This window comes from Amia ocellicauda, chromosome 15 (genome assembly GCF_036373705.1).
Source record: "Amia ocellicauda isolate fAmiCal2 chromosome 15, fAmiCal2.hap1, whole genome shotgun sequence".
In the NCBI taxonomy this organism is placed as follows: Eukaryota; Metazoa; Chordata; class Actinopteri; order Amiiformes; family Amiidae; genus Amia; species Amia ocellicauda.
This window is the reverse complement of record NC_089864.1, coordinates 21,186,621-21,207,015: the sequence shown is the minus strand read 5'-3', so window position 1 is coordinate 21,207,015 and position 20,395 is coordinate 21,186,621. Positions and strand designations below refer to the sequence as shown.

The following is a 20,395-nucleotide window of genomic DNA, read 5'->3' as shown; positions in this document are numbered from 1 at the left end:
GCACACATTCCGTCCATTCTAATGAAGTGGGAATTTACTATGTTAAACTCCAGAAAACAATTAATCACAGCACTGAGGAAAACCTGGGATTAAATTAATACACATCACAGTTTGTTCCGAAGCTGGCTCTGTGGACTGGGGCCTTTTTCAGCATACTTCTGGGTCTTTTATATTTATTTTGCTGGTCAAGCAGGCCCACGTGGTGCTCTTGGCAATGTTGTGAAACATTCATAGATCTTCTGAATAACCTTGGACCTGTATATCTAGAAAATCTGTCAAATGCAATTAAAGGAAAGCCATCTTGCTTAATGAAGAATATATAGTAATTATGCACTGATCAAAGCACTGTCGTAGTTAATATAACACATCTTCAGCAATTCAGAGAGCATTATTGTGAATCCTAAAACCTATTAGCTCAGTTTAGCTTAAATATCAGATCAGGTCATCAGGAGAGAAACTGAAAATGTTATTTGTTTCACAGTACTACTGATGATCACCATTAACACCTTAAAGTATAAACACACACACACATACACACCCTTCAACAAGAGGGCTAAATTGGATTTATATTCTCATGGAGTTGCAGCTTCAACTTAAATGCCCTTTGTAAAATAAAGAAAAAATAAAATAAAAAATTAGCCAAGTGAGGCGAGCAGCAGCCAAAATAGAAAGCGCTTCACTCCAGGTCTTCAGAGAATCCCACCAATCAGTGCACAACAATCTGCTGTGACAAGCTGCCATCTCTGGGCTGTCTCTCTCTGGCAGTGTGTACAACCTCCTGCAATGGCCTGCAGTCTCCTGGGTGGGCTTAACAGAGTGTCCTGGAGTGTGTGTTTGTCTCTCTATGTATTTGTCAGTGTGTGGTCTGTGCCTCAGCATACACTCACCTAAAGGATTATTAGGAACACCTGTTCAATTTCTCATTAATGCAATTATCTAACCAACCAATCACATGGCAGTTGCTTCAATGCATTTAGGGGTGTGGTCCTGGTCAAGACAATCTCCTGAACTCCAAACTGAATGTCTGAATGGGAAAGAAAGGTGATTTAAGCAATTTTGAGCGTGGCATGGTTGTTGGTGCCAGACGGGCCGGTCTGAGTATTTCACAATCTGCTCAGTTACTGGGATTTTCACGAACAACCATTTCTAGGGTTTACAAAGAATGGTGTGAAAAGGGAAAAACATCCAGTATGCGGCAGTCCTGTGGGCGAAAATGCCTTGTTGATGCTAGAGGTCAGAGGAGAATGGGACGACTGATTCAAGCTGATAGAAGAGCAACTTTGACTGAAATAACCACTCGTTACAACCGAGGTATGCAGCAAAGCATTTGTGAAGCCACAACACGTACAACCTTGAGGCGGATGGGCTACAACAGCAGAAGACCCCACCGGGTACCACTCATCTCCACTACAAATAGGAAAAAGAGGCTACAATTTGCACAAGCTCACCAAAATTGGACAGTTGAAGACTGGAAAAATGTTGCCTGGTCTGATGAGTCTCGATTTCTGTTGAGACATTCAGATGGTAGAGTCAGAATTTGGCGTAAACAGAATGAGAACATGGATCCATCATGCCTTGTTACCACTGTGCAGGCTGGTGGTGGTGGTGTAATGGTGTGGGGGATGTTTTCTTGGCACACTTTAGGCCCCTTAGTGCCAATTGGGCATCGTTTAAATTCCACGGCCTACCTGAGCATTGTTTCTGACCATGTCCATCCCTTTATGACCACCATGTACCCATCCTCTGATGGCTACTTCCAGCAGGATAATGCACCATGTCACAAAGGTCGAATCATTTCAAATTGGTTTCTTGAACATGACAATGAGTTCACTGTACTAAACTGGCCCCCACAGTCACCAGATCTCAACCCAATAGAGCATCTTTGGGATGTGGTGGAACGGGAGCTTCGTGCCCTGGATGTGCATCCCACAAATCTCCATCAACTGCAAGATGCTATCCTATCAATATGGGCCAACATTTCTAAAGAATGCTTTCAGCACCTTGTTGAATCAATGCCACGTAGAATTAAGGCAGTTCTGAAGGCGAAAGGGGGTCAAACACAGTATTAGTATGGTGTTCCTAATAATCTTTTAGGTGAGTGTAGATAGGTCTACTGTAACCCTATGTGCCATTTAACAAAAATACAAACAGTGCCCATAGGAAGTATTCACATTTGTGGAATGGGAACCTGAAATTGTAATGCATTTAAATGGGATTTTGTTTCCCCTTTGATTTGCACAATATACTACACAATTTCAATATTGAAACAAATGTGTGGGTATGCGTGTGTGTGTGTGCGTGTGTGTGTGTGCGTGTGTGTGTGTGAAAAATCTAATCAATTAAAAATAAAAATCTGAGAAGCAGGCCATCATCCCAAACTGAGCAGCTGTGTATAATGGGCATTGGTTAGAGAAGCCACCCAGAGACCAATGTCAACTTAGAGAGATCTACAGCGTTCCATGGCTGAGATGGGAGAAACTGTCCATGAGTCAACAATAGCTCAGTTACTCCACAAATCTGGCCTGTATGTAAGAGTGGCAAGAAGGAAGCCACTTCTGAAAAACATCCAAGTAAAATTTGCAAAAAGGTGTGGCAAAAGATTCTGTGGTCCCATGAAACTAAAATTAAACGATATGGCCTAAACACAAAGCGTTATGTCTGGCGCAAACCCAACACAGCACATCAGCCAGGTAATGCCAGCCCTAATGTGAAGCATGGTGGTGGCAGTATCATGTAATGAGGAAGTGTTGCAGTGGCAGGGACTGGGAAGTTTGCCAGGGTAGAGGGCAAAATGGATGGAGCTAAATACAGCAAATCCTTGAGGAAAACCTGCTTCAGTCTGCAAAAGACATAAGACTAGGAGAGAGATTCACCTTCCAACAGGGCAGTGACCCCAAGCACACAGCCAAAGTGTCACTGGAGTGGCTTAAAAACAAGAAAGTGAATGTGCTAGAGTGGCCCAGTCAAACCTGGACTTGTATCTGATTAAGAGTCTGTGGCAAGACTAGAAGTTTGCTGTGCACCAACGATGCACATTCAACTTGATAGAGCTTGAACAAATTTGCCAAGTAGAACGGGTGAATATTGAGACTTATCCCAGACTAACAGCTGTAATTTCTGCCAAATGTGGTTTTACCAAGTATTCACTCAGGGGGGTGAATACTTCTCTACATATCAGTGCAAGTTCATTAACTGTTGTTTCACAATACAAATACTATTGCCTCTTCAAAGTGTTGAGTAATTTATGCATCTAAAAGAAAACAAATTATAAAATTGAATGCATCATAATTTCACAACAAAATGTGAAAAAGTACAGGAGAGTGATTACTTCCTATAGCCAATGTAAGTAAAGGAAAAAGCAATTCCAAAAGTATTGCAGGTCTTGTGTTTAACTCTTGAATAATTAAAAAAGGAAGATTCATAAATTATACACAAATATTTACAATTATTGATTTATTTCATTTTCACTGTATAAACAGAAATGATTCACCAGCAATGTGGGCTGGATGGAAAGTAAGACTTGCAAGTGCTCAATCCAGCCTGCTAAACCCACCAGCTACAAAACAGCAGAATAACCAGCCAATGCAAACATAGTTCCAGTGATGGTAATGGTTTTAAAATGCATTATATGCCTGTGGCCCACTGATGGAATCATTAGAAACCAGTGGGACTTTACTTTCCGGCATAATTTTCTCCATCATTAGCGAAGTAATCACTGCCAAATAGCCCTCTTGTAACCATGTATGGATGAAATGAAAGCAGCAAACAGTTATAATAGACAAACAGCCATATAATCCATCACCTTTATTCTGTGCATCCAGGTTTTTTAAAGCACAGTGCGCTTATTGATGTTTCCAGATCCTGGTTTATGTGTTGACTGAAAGTCCACATTGAACTGCTTCAATGACCCTATTCCTGAAAGTAGTTTACATCCAGCATTGGAAAATGAGAAAGCAGAGGCTGATATTGATAGGTTCCACCTCCTATAAATCCATAATGAAAAGCATTTAGGCTAAATGAACCCAATACATCATCAGCAAATAATAAAGAGCTCAGCTGGGAAAAATAAGCCTATATGTATCTTATTTATTTAAGAATATTTCTCACCTTCACACATTCCAGATCTGTACAGCCTCTTAGGATTTACTTTATTATGTCTAACATGATTTCTCAGGAAATATTCTCAGCAAGAAAATAAAAAGAACAAAAGTGCCTGGTAGAAAACATACAAAATGACATTGTTATTATATATATGTACGTACATCATCAAGCACTGCCACAAAATAATTTCGAATGATCAAGTCATTTCTTCACTTCTGCAGTCTCTTTTCACTAGGCGTGTACCAGTACTGACACATGTATGTGTTTTCTTGCATCGTTTTCTCCTATTAATTGTTTTGAGTAGCATACATGTATATTATAACTAGGTCGAGCTCCTATAAAACAAAGAAATGCAAACACAAACAAAACAATAATGACTAGTCATGAATAATAATTATATTTCTTATGAAAGTTTGATAGCAACTTATAGAAAATCAGAGCTAAATGTTCTAATTTTACCACTGTCAAGGCAGTGCATAATCAAAACACCATCAACTGTTTCAGGTGTCGGCCTCACGCATAATTATTGAAAATTTTCAAGATCACTGAATTTTTAGAACACTTCACAACATGTACCGAAGTCAACATTATCATCTCTCTTCATTAGAATTAAAAAGCTGGCTCATTCCTAGTGTAGCAGGATGACACAATACACAATCCTGCCCATGTGATCGTGTCGTCTGCAGATAGAGTCAATCCAGACGAGCTGCAGGCAGCTTCAGGAAGCGACCCGAGAGTCAGTGCTTCACTGCCCCTCTGTCACATCTGCTTTAACCCCCTTACACTGAGCAATTACATCATGAATAATTTACACAGCTAGACGAGCAATGCACTGCTTTGAGACAGAGAAGAAGCATTTCCTTCATATTATTATTAATAAATGGGAAAATATGAATACAAGCAATGTCAATGCTTTAAAAAAGTATAATAAATTGGCACATTATTAGTGAACAAAAACACAAACCAACAATAAATAGACAAAAACATTTGATAGCAGGTAGGATTCTAAAAAATACACAAATGTTTAGTTCCATCCATCCAGTTTCCATCCGCTTATCCTGGTGAGGGTACAAATGTTTAGTTAAAAAAAAGCAAATAACTGTCTAGAAAAGATTGGCACCTATTTTAAGTGGTCACTTTTACACCTACTCTGTGAGCAGTGCATTACTCGACCTTTGCTTCTGTTGGCTATCAATCAGACATAACTACACTGCACTGTTACTTCTAGGTAATTATGTTCTCCTGAGGGTCCTAACACTACATTGAATAAAGATAGCTTTTTTTTTTTTTTAACCATGCTTCTCCAGTGCTGCCTACAAGAAACCAGTGCTAAGCTCTCTCACTTTGCATGCTTCCTAAGGAGCATTTTGCAGAGACACAGGCTCTGGAAGAACTATGGGTATCCGAGAAGGTAATAAGCCCATCATCGACATGCAACTGATGAGAAACACCACAATGTTATGGCAGAAAACATCTTCTCATCAGTGGCTAACAAGCACAGTGCAGTAATGAGTACATTCATTATTTCGTGTCCCCACAGTTCCTCCCCCACCACACCTGTCCTCTTCATTAACTTCATTATGTCATTTGTTTTTTGTGTCCTTTTAATTCCTTTGTATTAATGAGCTCGGATTTTGTCAGAGGACTAGATCTTCATGTTTCGCCCCCCCCTGCCCTTCCTGCACATTCATTAACCTGTGGCGAGAGGAGTTGGCTCGGGGCCAGCAGCCTCACACCCCCCCCACCTGCTCTCTCTGTTCTGCATTTGCACCACAATGACATGGGATGAGATGGAGAAGATCGCCGCCGCTCCAGTCAATCTGCGATATTAATACTCGAGATGCAACAGTATTTAGCATTTCACTGCAGTACTTACAGAAGCTTTAATGGATTCAATCAATAGCTGCTTCTCTGAGGATAATGGATTGCACTGACAGGTCTGCATCACTCCTGTGCTGCCCATGTATGCACCTATATTTATTGTTCAATCTGATCTTCTAATGCTAGCTTAAATATAGATATTAGTACAAAGCAGTTTCCTTAGAGAAATACACAACATACAGGCCTAGCTCATGGCGAGATTTTCCGGATGAGATGTTGTACTGGCTCAGTCTATTCCCATGCCTTCCCCTTGCAAGCAACAGGATCAGGTGGCGTCACATTAAAAACACACAATCACAGATCCCCACGATGCTCCACAGATGTCAAAGGCAGATTCATATTTAGAGAAAGTTGGCACAGACAATTCCTTTGGAGCGTTTAAGCAGTTGAACCCGTTATCTTTGGTGACATCTGATAAATTAGGGAACAGAGGAATCACACCAGCCCAGAACAAATAGACTTATGGCACTAGACAGCTGCCAGATTATGGGCCCAGCCCCTTCTCGATATATGAAGCATTTAAAAAAATTATTGCTGTGCCACTCTGAAGTGGGTTTTCTTTTACAAAAACAGTTATTTACAGCACTTTGCTACAAACCTCTACGTGAGTGCCTGTTTTCACCCTTTTTAACATTGCTTCCATGGAGACTCAGATCTGTATCACTCCTAAACGTTTCACACTTTGTATCTCAACTATGCGAGTCCAACTGAAATGTACTCTCCTGAGAGAGCACAGCACAATTCTAACACAATTGCTGGTGGGTACATGGCTATATCGCATAAAACACACACAGTAATGGATGCAAGTGTTTTGATGTGAACAGATTTCAAACACACTGGGTTGTTAACATCCTGGTGGATTTCACAAAGGCCCAATTTGACATCACACAAACTTGCCGAGGGTATTCTAACATGCATGTGCGTCTTTCTCATCTTCTGTAGCTTCAAAGATGTCTGAGTTTTAACAGGACAAAACAGTTGTTCTTTAAAATATCTAACCTAATGAACTGGAATCATATTAAATACAGAATGCTACATTACCAGAGAAGAGCAGACCTTTGGTTGTGCCGAAAAGGAACCAATAGCAAAGTGCAGTCTGACAGTAAATGAGTTACTAACGGATGTCACTGTGTGTACACTGTGAAATATAGGATGTCTTGAAGGAAGCATGTCACCCGGGTTTGTACATTTATTTCACTCAGCACAGACACCAATTTCCACCGGATGTCAAACTTCAGTGCAAAAAGAATTGTTTGGGTAAGTTAATTGTAGATGGTGCCTTCGTCCTTGCTTCAGTGGACTGCAGCATATTGCTTTCACTGTCAGCAAAACCTCATCTGTTATCTCAAAATAAACATCTGTGGCAAGCGTATAGATGGCTTCCAGATACCAAAGCATTACTCTTTGTTTTAAAATGTAAAGGAACTGGCTCTGCGCCTTGAAACAGAATGGCAGAGTTTCAAGAGCCATAACAGAATGGTTAATTATTTCATTTTTTATGTTGATAAAGCAACAGATATTTCCCACCTGGTATATAAGTTATAAAATATGTGCAAGGCATGTTGATCTAACTGAAAATTCAGTCACTTATGCCCTATAGTTAATTGTATCTGTCATGTTTTAAAGAAAAAACATATATAATTAATAGTAGCAGAATGCAACTAGGCATCTTCTCACACTATTAGTCGAAAGGGATTCACTTTTTAATAGGTGTCTGTAATTCCAGTGTATTGTACCTAAAGTTACATTTTCTATTTCATTACAATCCAATTTATATTTTGTACTCTAAGCATGTATTCCCTTTAATAAACAAGAAAACAATCATCAGCTGCCAATCATCTTGAAGTGATTATAAATAATAATAAACAAACCTCTGAGACTCATGAAAAATCACTGAAACAGCAAGGTTCTGGAAAACATAAGATCCATCACCATCACCATTTTAAGCTGCATGCCACATAGCACTGCTTAGCAAGAGGAGAAATACAGCCACGGTTCACCAGGGAGTGCCTGAAAGGGTTAATCGGGCCAGAAACAGAGCAACCAACATGCAAGCGCTAACCGAACAGCCTTCTGTTCCAGGCCAACAGCAGGGCTAATCCACCGTAAGAGGCAGAGGGAGGATAATGAAGGTGCTGGGAAATCTCAGGATGGCCAAGTCAGGAACAATAGTCAAGGTTAAAATCAGTGTGGGAAGAGCGTCCAACTGGGAGAAGTGTTGGGCCACCAGGCTGAATTAGCACAGCCACTACTGGGGCAATCATCGTTATAACAATAACATTGTTAAATTTAAATTGAAAAAATGTGGACATATTGTTTCTAACCTCGAACAAGACAAGCAGGAGCACAGTGGTTAATTTCCCTACAGTTGTCTGCTGTCCAAAGGCACATCAGGATGGGTCCAAAAAGTTCTTCCTTTTTCTTACATATTTCTTAATCTTATCAGTATGTTTTGTTCGAAACTTTCACCTCATAGACAGAGTATTGATCGATTTCTCTTTGATGACCCTGTGAGAGGTTAAACGCTATTCTTCTGCAAGGTTTGCTCAAGGATAACCCACAAAAGGCTACGATTTTCCGGTGACTGGAGACGACAAGAGCCTAGTAGCGTTTAATTTGAGTAAAGTTGTTCCCTTTGTTGCAGCCACCGTTGCCTAAACTTGTAGAAGACACTCCTTAGAGTAATGTCTGAGTAATTATTCACACTTCAGAAAAATGTTATTATCTACTGCATTCCTCTATGAATTTAAGAGAAACTCTGCTACCAAAATTAATTCTCCTTGAGAACCCTTTTGAGCTTTTTATAATAATATATTAAATAGCCTATCACATGAAGTACTACTGTCAGCATTTTCACACAGTCAGTCCCTCATCTGCTAGAAAACTATAGGTAAATATCATTACCAATAATGTAAAATAAGGTCTAGAAACAGGTGGTTAACCACCTGTCTGTGATAGAACGTGTCAAGTGCCTCATCCAGCAAGCTGTCCATATGATATGTCCAAAATATGTAAATTAAGTGAATCTATAAAAAGTAATATTTAAAAGAACAATCAATCTTCCCTGGCTTTTGAGAAGTAATATTTTATCATTACTGGAGAGAAAAACTGAAGTTGTTGGTTTTGCTCTGGGGAATGTGTCCGTTTTCTGCTGGAAATGTCATTGCATTGAAGTCTAACTTATTTTATATTAATATATAAGGGATGTCCATTGGAACCAAACCTCCAATTTCAATTTTAACTTAACTCATGTCCAGTGGAAAAGGATCATTAATCTGTCGGAAATACTTTTAACCCCCTTTCTAACTATAGCTTGCTGGCTCCCATGATTTATTTTCCATTAACAGGATTCCTCAAACATACAGTACTTAGGAGATGAGTCTGCTGAGGAGAACGGATGTGAAGGAGCTAATTGTAGGGTTCAGCCCAAACTTGCAAGCTGGCAGGGCTACATGTGTTCAGTAGAACTGGAGCAGAATTAAACCGCTAAGACTGGCAGACATACAGAGAAGTATCACAGATAACACAAATCACAAATATTTGCTTATATCCTTTTTGTATTCAAGCATAATTCTAAAATTTCAACAGCAAAATAATCCAACAAAGCAAGCAAACAAACAACGTCAACAACAAAAAAATAATTGTTAAGTATCTCTTTGCCCTAACTACATACATTTTTAACTCTTTTGATTGTCATTTTTTTCCTCTCCAAGGAATACAGCTACTGACTGGACTAGAGAGCATGAATTTTGACACAGGGTTTAGACTCTCCATTTCTGTCCTTATGTGTGAAGTTTGTCATCTGTCTCACTGACAATCTCACAATGCATTTAAATAGGATATTTAGTTTCCCGCTCCTGGGTTTGGGTAATCTTCACTCATTGTCAATATCTGAGCTGAGAAGTTGGCTGGAGGGACTCACAGTACATCTACAGCAGACATTTATCAAGTTTGCTTCTGCTACCAACTGGAAAAAAAATATCAATGGCTGTTCTTATAATAGCTGGACTGGAGCATATCGGGGCAGTTCATGTGAGAAATATGAAGACCAATAGGAAGAATGCAGAAAATACACATTGCCAATCTTATGCATATGGACCAGCTGAGGTTCTCAACAAGAATATATATAAGAATTCTAAATATACCTAGTTGTCCCCTATTTAATATTAATAATCTTTTATAAGGTGGACTGAAGTGTTGAGTTCTGACAAAACAATCTAATAAACTAAGACTATACAGATTAAAAATAAGCAACCTTCAGCCTAAGAAGCATCACATTTGTTTTGAGAGCACAATTTACATTGAGGAGATGACAAAGACCCCAAACGCCTACCTTGTCGTGGGTCATACTGCCTCATCTGAACCTCCTCCACACATTCTGCAGGGAACCAGCCCGTCCGTCCTTTCACTGTTCCTTCCCAAAATCCCCCCTCTCCGATGCTCAGTACTGTTGGAGAGAGAAACACACTGTCAGTGACGGGCTTTGAAGGACACACAGAGAGAGAAAGAAACATAATTCAATAATTCACAGCAAACCGTTACATTCTGAAACACAGCATGCAGTGTGTAATCTCGAAGATACACTTTATTCCCATTCCTAATATTGCTGAAGTGTAGGAATGATACAGATACGGTATCAAACAGGCTGGTCTACATGAAAGCAAAACCTAAAACTACAGTGACAGACGTTGCTTACCATTTTCTCTAGTAGCTTGTGAAAATCTTTGTAATATACCCTGTCAGATTATATAAAAAACTATGGAGAAGTCAATTTGATTGATAGGTCAATTTTTCACTTTAAGAACCGTGAACAATTATTAGAGAAAATGCTGACAATGCATGGCCTTGCAGAACAGACTTGATATTCAACAAACATTTCTACTTAAAATGAAAGGCTTCAAACACACTTTCTGATTTTCATCTTACTTACAGGACATTCACAACATTGGTGGCTAGGTTAGATTAAAATGCTCAAGCCGTGTATATTTTGTATCTGTTTTTTTTCTTTAGCATGGATCAGTTTGTAGTGAAATGAAACACAAATTTACAATAAATAAATAAAACCTATAAAATAAACGTGAGCCATATTGCAAACTTTTCTTTTTGACTTCTTTGGGTTTTACTATTGGTCCACTAGTAACAGGAAGTGACAAGACTGTCAAAGAATATTTTTCACATTAAGTTAATGAAACCCTTCTTTAACAGACAAAAACTCCCTTATAGATCATAAGATATATGTGATCTCAGTATCTTTCAAATCTGTCAGCCTGGTTATTATTATTGTATTATTTACTTCTTGGCAGACACCCATATCGAGGGTGACTTACAGTTTACACAATAAGCAATTTAAGCTTTACAAAATAACAGGAACAAATCAATACACAACTAAATTATATGATTATTATAATTATAACTAAAACTATGTTGGCATTACCATTAGATAAATGCAGAAGAATATTACAATGAATATACTAAGCAACTGCAAAGGATGCTGGGAAAACACCATGGTACAGCATTGCAACTGCACACAACTACAATTGCATTAAAACACAAAGCTCGGCTACACAACCCAGTGCATCTCATGTGTGTACATCTCTTTAAATAAAGCCACTTCAACTGGGACAACATTCATGGCTTGCTTAGGATAAAAATGTATAACTTTGCCTTATCTGCCGTACTACACTGAGAGAGAACTTCACATGAGATCCCACTGAATTTCATCTGGAAAGTTTGTATTCTTTGTTTAGTTCTCAATTTTGTGTACTTTATTAAACTTGTAGCTACACTTTGATTGTTTTAGGCAGCTTCCAAGTTTAAAAAAAGACCAGCTGTAAGAGCATTAGCAGTGTATTTTTTGGCAAATGCTTTTTGTTATAATGCAGCGAGAATGTAACCATTGCTAAAGCAGTGTTGCAAAAAAGAGCTGTGAGCTTTTCGCACTGCAGAGCGCCTTTGATTTAATACCACAAAAGTTTGGCTACTGCTAACAAATCACAAAGCAAATATTCTCTATTTAATCCAGCTTCAGAGCATCATTTCAAACTAAAATATAAACTTCTATATCTGTGCAATATGTTAGTGTGAAAAAGTTGCACTGTGAAAAAGCAAGAGAGGTGGCAAGGAAACTTTAGTCAGCCAAGCGCTAAAAATCCCATGACACCCAGCCTTCGTGAGTTCTTATATTACTGTACATTAAAACCCTGGATGCTGTTTTTAAACTGAACTACTTCATGCAAGTTCAATAACGAAATATATGACTGAAAAGAGAAATCACAGAGAATGTCCATCTGATCAATTAAGTTGCCTCTTTTAAAACTGATTCATACACGGTGAAAAATGAGCCTCATTATGGAACTGGCTACACTTTCTCATCTTAAATGGTAAATGGCAAAGCTTTACTTCCTCACAGTTGCAGGGAAGTTTTATCATCTTGCAGTTGCTAGGAAACCACACCGACAGGCTACAGTATGTGACCAGCTAGGAAAGCATTAGAATATATTAAAACAACATGTTAATTAAAGAAATATAATTACATATTAAAAATAATAATAATAAAACAAACATGGTAATATTTTAATTTAGGTGATTGGTTTACAATTTAAGTAAATATAATGCTAAAATAAACACAGAATATCAGAATAGCTGATGATATTAAGCAATTAAGTTAGATTTATTTAAATCAGTTATTTTGTCTTCTTAATGTCATTAGGTTCTAAATACTCTATGGTCCCATCCCAAATCCAAGAAAAGCTGGATCCATTCATAAATCATAGGAAGGGGACAGTAAATGGAAACACACCATGACTATGACCAATGAGTCTGTAAACTGTACTTATTATGTTATTATATACCAGATATTATTATCAAAAGCTTAATTTGCATTACTCCAATTGAATAATACTAATAATACTACATTAATAAACAACAATACTGATTGTTGTAGTATGCTGTAAAAGATAATATATAACTCAATGAATAAGGCAATTAATTGGAAAATCCAGGTTTTGTTCCATGTTGTCGTGTGCCCATCATTCGGTAGACTTCATACGTCTTATATTCCGTTAGAAGTTTAGGGTCTCGGGCTAGAATGCGTCTTGCTATTCCTCATGTCCATCCCAAGAAGAAAGAGCCTCAGTGGAGTCCAAGACCATCAAGATTTGCACCCCAAGAAGAAGCGTCAATTTAATATCATATTCAGTTATTACAGGCAATCCATGACCAAAAGGATTTAAAATAAAATAAAAAATTCTGTTAATCATTTCCCCAATTTGTAGATTTTATCCATAGCAGTTTTTTTTTTTTTTTTTTTTGTCTGATGTGACTGAGACATGAGACGAGACGAGACAGACAATAAGACTGGTCAGTATTTAAGGATTCTGTAAACACCCAGATATGATGAGCTATATCTGTATACCAGCGGAGGTCCAAAGCTTCAACTTTCTTGCAATTCCCAGATTAAATAATTTTGTTTTTGAAATAATTTAATTTGAACTCCAGCCGAACAAAAATCCTATTCATTGCTGTGCAGATTTCGCATCCCAGTGGAAGCCATAAGTGACCTTCTTTGAAAGCACCAACACAACACAGAACAGCCAACAATGAAACCACCTAGAACACATTTATAAATAGCAAAAATCATCTGTGTCTAAGAAACACACAAACATTTACACCAAACAAAATGAAATCCATACTCATGTTGCAGTCATTGTAGTCATGCCAGAGCTGGTAAAGCACAATAACACATCTTAGTCAGTTCAGGGAGGACTCTTTCGTGACCTCACAGGAAGTACTGCCAAAATAAGACATATTACCAGATATACTTAGCTGCGACAAGAAACAAGAAGATATCTATACATATAAATACCAAAAATATAAAAATACTGATACTACAGTGAAAAGTTTGAGAAAAGCTACAATATCTGTGCAGAAAATTAGAAATTTCCATTTATAACATCTGCAAACAAAATGTTCTGTTGTTGTCATGGATACAACCAAGCACTGACACCACTGTTGAACCTGACTGGAAAAAACAAGGACTGAAAGCATGTCTAGGGGATAATGTGTGGTTGCAAAACGGTTCTCATTAAATGAAGAAATCATGATAATACAATTTACCAATATTTTCAAAAAGCAAAGCTCTGTGTGGCAACGCATCAGATTTATTTAAATCAGTTATTTTGTCTTCTTAATGTCATTAGGTTCTAAATACTCTATGGTCCCATCCCAAATCCAAGAAAAGCTGGATCCATTCATAAATCATAGGAAGGGGACAGTAAATGGAAACACACCATGACCATGACCAATGAGTCATCAGATTGTATGGCTGTGTGTTTTTGCGGTGTTGTCACCGGACCTAGCGATCACAGAGCATTTGAACCAGTGAACGTAGTATGAAACGCGGCTCTCAGTTCATGGTAGTGTAAGAGAGGCATTGTGGGGTCTTGACATATAGTGCAGCAACGTTAAATGAGCTGAAATAAATTAGATAAAAAGCATGACATTACATTGTGTGTATAGCTATAGCAACCAAAAGTCTGGGTGTGCAGATCTGGTCTTGTTTGATTGCTCATTTTATTTTTCATTTTTTTTGTTTGACATTACTGCCTTAAAATCAAATTAAATAACTTGAAACAAACTACTGTCACTGTATACTTTCATGCAGTCTAACACGTTTGCCTGTTATATTAGCCTATATTTTGCATGATTTATTGGTACAGAACTTCTGACATGTGTGACAATAGTTAGCATTACATACGCCAACCCGCCAATCATCAATAACACTCAGACTTGCCATTTCTAATGACCCTGTCCATTTTTCGGTACAGTCACAAGTTCTTGGTGAAAGGTGGCTTAACCTTGTTGTGTTGTGGTCAAAATGTGAAAACGCACCCCTATTCTGATTGGTTACGACAGTTAGCCGACGCACTGCGTCGACAAAGCAAGGACGTGACACGACATTTGCTGGCATTCAATTTCCTGCTCCATTCACACAGAACCATTGCCGGAAAACTGCTGGTATTTAGACTAGGACCCAAGGTGGAAAATTGCTGGTGTCGAAATGCTGGCATAAACCCTTTCACACAGACCTTTCTGGCAACAAAATGCCACCAGAAAACCGGCATTTGTTTCAGTGTGAATGGGGCTTATGTAGGCAAGACAAGAGGTTTAATTTCCTTCAACTCTTTCAAATGTTTTCTATGTACCATTGACATTGGTGTTAGTATGGCAAATGATTATTTTCACATTTTAAATTAATTGGATTTTTAACATTTAATGCATCAATTATTTTCTAGTAGGGGTTTCAGACTTTGTTGCACAGTACAGCTGTCTGAATCCATGACCCAGTAGATTACCCTTTACACAGAGAGAGTCACAAAGACAAATGTGACACCACCATATCAAATACTTAATACATGAGTATGGTAATACACATTGAATCATTATATCTTTCTAAGAAGAGCAAATATATAAAATGTTAATGACACAATTACAGAAATATTTCTAGCTCATTAACACTTTGTACTAGATAAACAACAGCTGCCTTCTTCCAAATGATTGATATTTCTTGCAGAATTAGGGCAAATCTGAAAGGATGTGTAAAGTGACTGATTCAGATTAAGCAGATTCTGAGCTAATATGCTGACTGAATATAAAATTGCATTTTATGATACAAATGATATACTATGGCCCCCCATTTATAAATATACAAATTATTAAATTAACATCTTTATAATCACTTTATGGACACAGATGGATTTGCAAATAAATATGGTTTGTAAACTTAATTTAAAAAGGTCTCACTAGTTCTATGTGTGTTTGTGTGTTATTACAATTTTTGTTTTACCATATATTGGCAGATGTCAAACTTCAGCTCTGTGAAGTTAGATGTGTCGAGTCATAACATCCTGGATAGTGGAAAACTATGAATCACCAGATTTGACTTCCCCAAGCTCAGGCAACTAGTATTATCAGGTACATCCATTCAAGAAATTGTACCTGCACTGTCAGCAGTCCTCACATATAAAGTGGCATTGTTAATTCAAGATTTTGCACACAGTTTACATCTGTACAGGACTGCTAACACATTCAGCATAGATGGAGATGTTAATTGTAAAATGCATATTTTGGCAATTCACATTAACAATATTAATGGAAAAGGAAACAGAGGTAATTGGGAGAAGTAAGGTCATTATCTTAATTATCTCTATAATGCAATGCTGTGTTTGTTCTTCAGAAGAGAAGGTTCCTCATTTATGCTTATTAACACAGTGATATTTTCACAGCTAGATTCTCCTACAAAAGAAAACACCATGTAGCATCATGAGACCAGGACCACATCAGCTTTGCTTTATACACCAACTGTAACTTCCAGCTTTATGGATGCTGCCTTTCAATAACCAACAAGCTTCTAGCCAGCGGAAAGCCACCATCAAGTATTTGATTACAGGCCCAGGCTTCATTTGAAATGTATTACATCTTCCTACACTGGAAAACAATATTCCAAAATGTCACTGCTGTGCACTGAAATGTATATCATATAAGCGACAGGGAACTGTGTCTCTTTTCTTCAAATTGCTCTTTTAGAATTCAAGAAACACTGCGCTTTTAGAATAGAGGCAAATTGGTATTATGGAAAATAAGGGAGATTTGAAGCATACAATACATATTTGGTTATATTTTTTGTGTCGTGGAGTCTTTTTAATTCAACTTAGTAACTTAGGAGTCCGTTTTCCTTTCCTCACTCGATATAGGCAACATCTTGTACATACTGCACCTGTAATAGTTTTTTTAACAGATCTTTCATTGAATACATATGGTCTTCATGTGTGCTTTATTATAATTATTATGGTTATAATTATCATAATTAATAATCATTTAATCTGTTTTGGGATTTATTCAATATTAAGCATGGTTTAAATTCAAGTACCACATGACACATGTGAGTGAAGATCACAGATCTCCAGTCTTACTATCACTTTCACTGGACTCTGCTCTCCTTTTGCGCTCATGTGGGATCCACTCCATACCTTTCAATGCGGGCTTCACAAGATTCCTTCTCAATTACAGAGGCAGAGACAGGTGAGAATTATCTTGAATATTGAACTATTAGCATTTACAGAGGTAAATTGCACATTAGACTTAAACTATGGGACAGGAAACTTTAAAACTCAATATAGAGGAAACACAGCCAATTTAAAAAAAACACACGTATTCACTCCTCATTACAGTCTTATAAAGTATATGCAGAGGGACACCAGAGCATATTCCACATGTGTAGTCCCAACAGTACTACTGCCTTTGCTAATAATAAAGATTGTTATTGGAGCCTTTTCTTTATAATTTGAAGACTTATTATGACATTTATGTTTGTTATTTAGGAACAAATTAATTATTCTCAGGAGAAGAGTGTACTACCATATTTTAGTGCCTTGTATCTCTATCTGTCCCAGGATTTACCATCAAAATGAAGCTACTGGCTTTACACAGCCATGTAAAATTAATAAAACAACTCACCCATCCACTCAACTAGTAATGATCAGTAGGGTTATATCAGGTTGGTTTCCTTTATTGCAACAGTATTGCAGCATTGAAGTTTGTCCAATGTGACATTATTGTGGCATCAATATGTGCTTTAAGAAAGTTAAGTGGTAGGATAACCTTTCTGCTGTTACTTTTCACTGTATGGTTTGCCCAGGCAGACAAATACAAATGACTGTTTCTAAAAATAATAACAGACCACTGCTTAAAAATATAAATACATTCAAAATGTGGTGCTCAGCAGAGAAGTAGGGATGAGACCCAGTTAGTGCAGGGCTGTAAAGGATGAGGAGAGATTTGACAATACGTATCAAAACCCCTGGGATAAAGAAATCAAATATATTTTACTCCAGAAGAAAGGCGAGGCGTAGTCTCTGCTCTCGACTGGAATCATGTTTATCCAACTAATTTAATAATCACACCATTTCTCCAGTCCAGGATCATCAGATACCTGCTGGTTCCCACTGTGTTCCCGAAGCATATTTAATTCCTATTTTAAAACGCTCCAACTAAGGCCAATACTTCACAGACCTGTCATAGAAGAATCCCGCTTGTCTTCTTGCTTTGAAGTTTATGTCACACATCATAAAAGTACAGTCAGGCTTCAGTTCCCTCCTCAGTTAAAAATCTGATAGATTTTCTTTTTTTTTTTTTTTTTTTTTTTAGAAAAAAATGTTACAAGAAATCTTACTCTTCTCACCTCACCAAAGAAATTCCCAGAGGTCTAATACCAATTGAAAATATTAACTATTTTCTAGTGTAGTGTAATTTATTTAATTAGTAAAAACAAAATCATGTTTTCCTTTAGTGTCGTTTTAGGTTTTTAAGTTACAGTACATATCTTATCAATCAGGAACAGTAATATTGTTACAAAAGCCAGACATTTTATTTAATAAAGAGAAATACATGACACAAACACACTTCTAGGCTTTACCAGCAGGAGGAGTGAAGCCTTTTATATCATCCCAAAGGTACATCTTTTTATCACACTGTCTGGCCAATCCATTACATATCTGACCATGTTGTTAACTAAAAAACAAACTAATAAAAAGCAAGTCAATCAAAATCTGCCAAGTATTTTATAAATAAAAATCAGCTTAACATTTGCTGCAATAATGCATCAAATTCAGTGTCTCCACTGTGCCATTCCAGTGGCAGCAGATTTCATTTCTCCATTGTGTGCATTTCAGCAGTAAGAAAGAAAGAGTGCTTATCTTATCTTTAATCTTGGTTTCTTTCCCCTGTATAAAACGATGCACACAAAATGTCCCCTTAACACTAGCTGTCACATTAGAAAGGTAATAACCAGCACTCTGTCAGACCAAAATAATAATAACAAAAAATAAATCTTCTGAATAAATACATTGTGTTTTGGTATGGTGTTTTGTTAAAACTGAATGTATCTAAGGAGGTTTCATGTGGTATTTTTAAGGATGCGACAGATAACGCATACTGTACTGATGCTATACCAGCTAACTAGTTAAATAACCAACTGATTGATCAGAAAGTCAGGGATTCAGGTGAGATGCTGCCTTTCCAGTTAAGAGCAATGGTTTTGGACTTTTGGTACTGATGTAAAACTCAAACATTACTGAACAATTTTAAACTGAAAATGATGATCAGGCTGTATGAAAATGACCCCATCTGAAAATATTTCTCCCCATATATGGACACATTTTTGTTTTCATGTTTTATATTATGAAAATATCCAGTGTCCACATATTTATTTGAATCACTGTGTGTCAATGTGTTCTAGATATTAAGAGATATTTAGCATGATAAAACAAGAGAATAACAGTAATCTGAGCCAACCAAATCATGTCAGGGAAATCTAGTCCTTTGTTTTTGTCAGTGTAAAATATGTTACCCATATTTCTTTCACACAGGCAAAGTCATGTAAGTGCTCACATTTGTTTTGTTGTCACAGATAAGCATCTCAGCTGGGATTCCCTCTTGTTCAGATACTTAAGGTTTCTTCTTCAAAACATCATTACTCCCTGTAATGTATTGCTATTTATAAGACAAGCGCTTTCCCCCTAGTACTCAAAACTGCAATTTCGAAACCTGACCCCGTGAACTGATTTTAATTTCACGTTTGACAAGCTCAGCTGCTCAGAAGCTTTTCTGCTCAGAAGTATATCACACAAAGCCAACTTTATAGAGGTGCAAATTAGAGTTAATTTGCTTGATCTTAGCCTCCCAGGATCAGATGGTGTTCAGCACTCATAAACAAGACATGTTCATGACTGGAAAAGAAGTGGTAAATGAGAATGAAGTACGAATGACTCTGCTATATATGTATCACATTCTTATATAATTGTGTTACATGAATCAACTAATCAACTAAGAGTATGCAAAAAACAAACAAACCTTAGCACAGGTAAGTTATAGAATCTCTTTGGAGAGTAGAGATTTGATAAAGTAGGGCTTGTTTCAATTCCCCCCTGGTGTCAAGTTGAAAGTCAACTATAATCACTCTCCCTTTGTCCCAAAAGTGCAAGACGTAAAAATGAACTCCCTAACTCTTTCAACATTTATTCTATTGGCAGACTGTGCTACCAGTTAAGGGCAACGGATATATATTTTCCATCAGAGAAAGTAGGATTTACCTTGCTCAGCCATGCCATTACCTCTACATGTATTTTTTCCCAAGCCTTTACCTAATTCAAATAATAAACTCCTGCCTCGGATGATAGACTCCATTACATTGATCCATCTGAAACCAAATGTGTAACTTTCAGAGAATGGATATAGAGGAAATCAAATTGAAAATATGAGGGTTTCCAATTTTATGTACCAAACAAACTGACACTGCATTTGTTCCATATTGTGCATGATTAAGAAAATAAAGGTTTGTATTTTTTATTTGTTAAAA

The 20,395-nt window shown here is 37.3% G+C and overlaps 1 protein-coding gene across 1 annotated transcript in view; it reads right to left on the bottom strand.

Moving 5' to 3' along the window:
- shank3a (SH3 and multiple ankyrin repeat domains 3a) overlaps window positions 1-20,395 on the bottom strand; it is a 385,335-nt gene that overhangs the window by 83,223 nt on the left and 281,717 nt on the right. Inside the window, exon 14 of the mRNA XM_066724020.1 lies at window positions 10,316-10,429. Coding sequence (XP_066580117.1) covers window positions 10,316-10,429 — 114 coding nt within the window. The remainder of the gene's footprint in view (window positions 1-10,315; window positions 10,430-20,395) is intronic.